Below are 5470 nucleotides of genomic sequence, written 5' to 3'. Positions count from 1 at the left end.
AGTATCATTTTTTGTATGTCACAACACGTATAATATTTTCGTCAGTAGAGTCGACGACATAAGAATAAATAAAATTAAATATTTTATTTATATAAGTATAAGGATCTCAATATAATTTTTAAAAGTCTAGATATTAAAATACTAAAGATAATTAATTATAATAAATAATATATAATTAACTCAAAAATTGTGAGCTATAGTTCGTTTTGCTAATTATGTTTATCATGGAAATGTAAACAGTGGTGTTGCCAAAGTTGGAATCCAGTCGTCTCCAGCACTCTTATGTTGGAAAGGACTCCCAGATTCATGGTATTACTATGTTGAAATGATAGATGAAGCTCCAAATTGCTTCAGTGAGAGGAAAGAAGGCAATGCAAAGGGACATAAGATGATTGAGGTGGGACTCTGCAGTCGAGAATGCCAGTGGGCACTGAGACAAGGAAAAGATTGTTTTGGATACAAGCAAACCATTCGATCATACCAATATAGATTACAAGTAGAAAAGTGTAATTTATCAGATAAAGAAAAGCTTAATTTCTTTTGCTTCATTTCACTGTTTCCATGACAAAATGAAACATATTGGGAAATTCTCTAGTATGACACACTGGGATCAAATTGAAGGTAAATGAAACAGATTCATAGATGCCAAAATACATGCAGTCTGGAGTGAATATAAACGAAGTCTAAAGAACTCATTTAGACATAATTTTTTGAATAAGGTTAAAATCTCTTCATTGGCATTCCTTCCAACTTGCAATACATAGCTTGCATGAGGTGACAACTACATCACCAAAAGAAAAAAGACGAGGGAAAAGGAAAAAGGAAGAGGAGGTGACAACTACATAATGCCCTCTCTCTCTCTCTCTCTTTCTCTCTGTTACATGAGTCCTCCTTCCAAGTACTAGCAGCTAACAGCCTATGGCTCCTCCTTGTTGGTCTTCACGGAGTTCTCTGCTACCGAGTTGTTGGCTTTACTCGTCTCCAGCTCATCTTCATCCAGCTTCATTGTCCCCTTCACTGCTAGTGGTATATCCATGGCTTCCGGCTTCTTCTCCTTGTTCTCCTTGTGCTTGCCCCAGAGAACAGAGTAGAGGCCGACAACTATGAGGACTGCTCCGACCACTCTGCAAGCAGAAGACAACACAGTGGAGAGCTTGTAAGTAACTTGGTGGCCATCATGGATTCCTACTCGCGGATACAGTAATCTTACCCTCCCAAATAGATATTCTCAGCGAGGATGAAGGAGCCCATTATTGCTACAATTATCATCATTAGAGGGCTGAAGGCAGAGGCAAACACTGGCCCTCTGTCCTGCATCACCAAACTCTGGACGTAGTAGGCAATGCTTGATGTCACGATCCCCTGCACAAGCAAATCCAATAGGAAATCTCTTCAGCAACTCACAAGCTAGAAAGAGAGAGAATTAGAGAGAGAGAGAAAGAGACTAACGGCATAAGCAGCAGCAAGAAGGTTCATGTCGAAGCCTATCCTCCAAACGGAAGGCTTGTGCTCCATGATCAAGGTCACAGCAATGGCTTGCAGAGTGCCCATGAAGCATATAAGCGAGGTGAGGGAGAGGGGAGCATCATATTTCTTCATGGTTGCTGCCTGTTGAGCACGAGACCCATAACACGAATTGGTCGACCAAATCCTGTGCCAAACATATTGCTCGAACTTCTACCTGAAGGATGAAGAGAGAAGCCCAAGCCAGAGTGGCGATGATGACGAAGACGCAGCCTTTGATCCAGTCCTTGTCGGTGTCATCGGCCGCGGCGGCCGGCACGTTGCCTTGGTGTGGATCTGCATGCTTCGCCCATCCCATCTCCATGATCGGTCCCTTGTACAGCGTCATCAGCATCGCTCCAGCTACCGTCACAAGAGTCCCCGCCACCTTGGCCTGGCATCTCACCTTCCTCATGTGCAACTTCTCCATCCTACCATGACCGGGGTATCATATCAACTTGGCATTAACTCAACGCGATTGCGGGAAGACGGAGTCGGTTCGACCCGATGATCTACCTGCAGATGACGGCGAGCACGAAGGTCATCGCAGGCAGCATGTTGCTCAAGGCGCAGGAGAAGGTCGGCGAGGTGAGCGTGAGCCCGACGTAGTAGAAGTTCTGGTCGATCACCGGCCTGCAAACCACTTCTCAGCCATCAACGGGACGCAATCTTCCATGGCAAAATGATGGTCAGAGATGTGATGGGTAGTACTAACCCGAGGAGACCGAGCACGAATATCTGCAAGAAGATGGGGAACGTGATCTTGGGTCGACCGTTCCTGCCATCAAGAATCAAAAGATGGGAAACCGGTGAGGGTGTTGTCGTCGTCGTCGACGATGCATGGTGGCGGTGGGGATGTACCTCTCGAGGATGAGGGCGAAGGGGGCGATGGAGAGGGTGGCGATGGCGTGGCGGTAGACGACGAGGACGTAGTGGCTCATGCCGTGGTCGAGGGAGACCTTGGAGATGATGTTCATGCCGGCGTATCCGAACTGGAGGCAGATCATGGCGAGGTAAGGCTTGCAGGATCGGAAGAGATTGCTGCGGCGATCCATCTCCGGTTGCTGAGCAAAGCTGGCGAGCAGAGTGAGAGAGTGCAACGAGACACTGTTTCGTGCGTTTCTCTCGTGAGGAGGAAGTGATAGAACATTTAGGCGCCTATTTATGGGCCACAAATATGCACAATACGCGCCAATAAGGTTGGAATTCAATTCATGTGTTACCACTTGTCATGTCCTCACTTGAGATCGTCTAAGACATGTTAGTTACGACACGATACTCGTTGGTGCTAATCTCATTCGAGTCACTTACCATCTTTACGAAGAAAAAATATTAGAAAAGTAAATATACTGAGTAATATAACCATCCACAAGAGAATCAAGAATAAATAACTACGAGTTAAACGATCACACACAAAGGATCTCGAAGATATGTATAGACTCAATGTGAATAAAAGATGTAGGTATGATGATCACCTAATATATTTATCTACTCACTAAGGACATTATATCACCCTTCTTAAATAATATTTTATTTATAAAAATAATCGATGAAGATAGAACTCATAAGATAGTTTACAACTCTAAAAATTATCAAATAAGCACAAAATGATACATTTTTGTCACACTAATTTTCTAGATGTACTACGCAAGTAATGTCACTTGAATCAATCATTTTGTGCTTCACAATAAAAAAGAAAAGATTAAGCTTGATTAAAATTATCGACCATTATCTTAGAATAAGATATATTAGAGGTTTACCTATATTTTGATTAAAATTATTGACTAATAGAAATAGAGTTTTAATCATAGGAGATTGTCTCGATGGATGGATTGTTTATGTTATCTTTCTCCGTATCCTTTGTTTTCGGTTATATAATGATAGAACCTCTATGAATTCTTGGATTTCATAAATTATAGTGGTTATGTATAATGTAGAAAAAATGAAAAATAGTCTAGTCTTTCTATGTAAAATTACAAAAGCTGGATAAAGATCTCACGTAAAGGAAGAGTGATGTTCAATATGAACTCAAGCTAATCATTTTCCACAAACTCAATCAATTTTTTGTTGAAAGAAGTGTAAGAAATTATAGGAGGAATACCTCAAATTTCAACACTTATCATTTATTTAATTTTCTGTTGACCTATTAAATATTTTAGACATAAATTAATTTTTTTGAAAGTACTAACCGGTTTAGTTGATAAATACTTTGAAATATCATCCTAAGATCTTAAGCTTGAATCCTACCTTTATCATTTATCTTTTATTAAACAAATAATTTTTTAAATTATTTATTTTTATATCTAAAATATATATATATATAATATAATCGAAGGAAAGTATAAATTCATGTTTTGATCTCGGATTTAAGGTTTAGGAGTTGAAAGAGATTTTTATCTTAGGACAGTGATTACATTTTTGGGTTCTTTCAATTCGATCATCTCTATTTTTATTTAATTATTGTTTGTATTAGGATTAGATCTCTTTTATTTTATTTACTTTTTGTGTATGTTAGCATCGGTCAACACTTCATGTCTATATATATTAAGACATAGTAATCAGCATGAGCATTTGTTGGAAAAAATATGTTAGATCATAATAACATCAAGAACATAGATCTTGGCTCAAGAATAATATATCATCATCATAGGATGGATCTCCTCGTAAAAAAATTCTAGATCTCACAAAATGGGTATAACATAAAAATATCTTAGAGAGGATAAACTGTAAATGAACAGCAATAGAATTATAAAATTTACCATAAGAATTCTCGGGTTGAAACGTTTGATCACTGATTATACGAAAACTTAAAATTCTAATATTTTTCTCTCTCTTTTTTTTTCTCTTTCTATCTTTTCTCTCTCTCTTTCCTCTCGTTGTTGTGCGCTGCCGCCGTTCGCTACACGCACAAATCATTTCCCTCTCTCTTATTTTGTCCTGGCTGGACCCAACACATTTGTATTCATCTGTCTCAGGATAAATTTCAATCCCTACGCAACAGAGTGCAACATTGTTTTGTTGAGCTGATGAGGTTTGACCGTGTTAAGATTTTGGGACTAGAACTTGAAACCCTGCTTAGATATCGGCCTCCATAGCAACAAATTGGCATGGGATAAAGGGATAAAATCGTCTGTATCACCACGAGCTCCTACTCTTAATTTTCTGTGTTCTTGATTAGCTTTTGCTTCATGCGAAAGAATGTCCAATTTCCACTGCCATTGCCGTAAAGCTAATAAGATTCAGCCTGTTTGGTCAAAAGATTCATCCAACGACACCTCGTTGCTTGGGTCTCTCTTTCTTCAATCTAGTAGCAACTCAGCGAGCTGTTCTTGTCTTTTTATCTTGCTTTGTAGAGCAACAAATAATAAACAATCTCAATTCTCAAATCAGAGATTGATTCACAATGATAATGCGACACCAGCTTTACGAAGATTGTTTTGATTAGAGAGAGATGCGTGTTTCCAGCAACAATACAAGCGAAGATGAACATGTGCAGAAGAGAAGGGTGCGGATTGAAAAGTCCTTCCATCAGATTCAAAGTCCGCTTCGGATTCAAGTTTCCGAATGTGCAGGGATTGTCACAGGACAAGATACTTAAATCACGCAGTAGATGCTTTTCGAAGAGGAAGAGGAGACTTACGAGATTTTATCTGATTTCACCTGCACAAAAAGCTCAATCACATGGGGTTTAACGCCAAAGCACGTTTGGAGATGGTGATGGTGTCCACTACAACATGCAAACAGGCATTCCTTGCCTAATACCGCTGGGCTGTATCAGCCCAGCATCCCACCTCCTCGTTTAATCTAATCCTAATTCATATTATGGGATATGAGTGGCTATATTTTAAAGATAGAAAGAGGCATAGATAAGATAGCAACGAGGGCACAGATGAGATCTTGGCAGCAGCAAAAAGAGGAGAAAAAGACAGAAATCCAAAGAGAAAGAAATGAAAGAAAACAATGACAA

General features: G+C 39.5%; 1 protein-coding gene across 1 annotated transcript; it reads right to left on the bottom strand.

Annotated features, from left to right (window-relative positions):
• Positions 1 to 714: 714 nt before the first annotated feature.
• Positions 715 to 2648, bottom strand: LOC103999740 (WAT1-related protein At5g07050). The gene is made up of 7 exons (XM_009421576.3): positions 2365 to 2648; positions 2219 to 2281; positions 2020 to 2136; positions 1682 to 1934; positions 1450 to 1608; positions 1211 to 1362; positions 715 to 1124 (listed from the first exon to the last, which is right to left on the bottom strand). The coding sequence occupies exons 1-7, from the start codon at positions 2556 to 2558 to the stop codon at positions 917 to 919; spliced, it is 1146 nt and encodes a 381-aa protein (XP_009419851.2). The 5' UTR covers positions 2559 to 2648; the 3' UTR covers positions 715 to 916.
• Between the last annotated feature and the right edge of the window lie 2822 nt (positions 2649 to 5470).

This window comes from Musa acuminata, unplaced genomic scaffold (assembly GCF_036884655.1).
Source record: "Musa acuminata AAA Group cultivar baxijiao unplaced genomic scaffold, Cavendish_Baxijiao_AAA HiC_scaffold_1138, whole genome shotgun sequence".
Classification (NCBI taxonomy): Eukaryota; Viridiplantae; Streptophyta; class Magnoliopsida; order Zingiberales; family Musaceae; genus Musa; species Musa acuminata.
The sequence above is the reverse complement of the archived record's forward strand: the minus strand, read 5'-3'. Positions and strand labels throughout refer to the sequence as shown.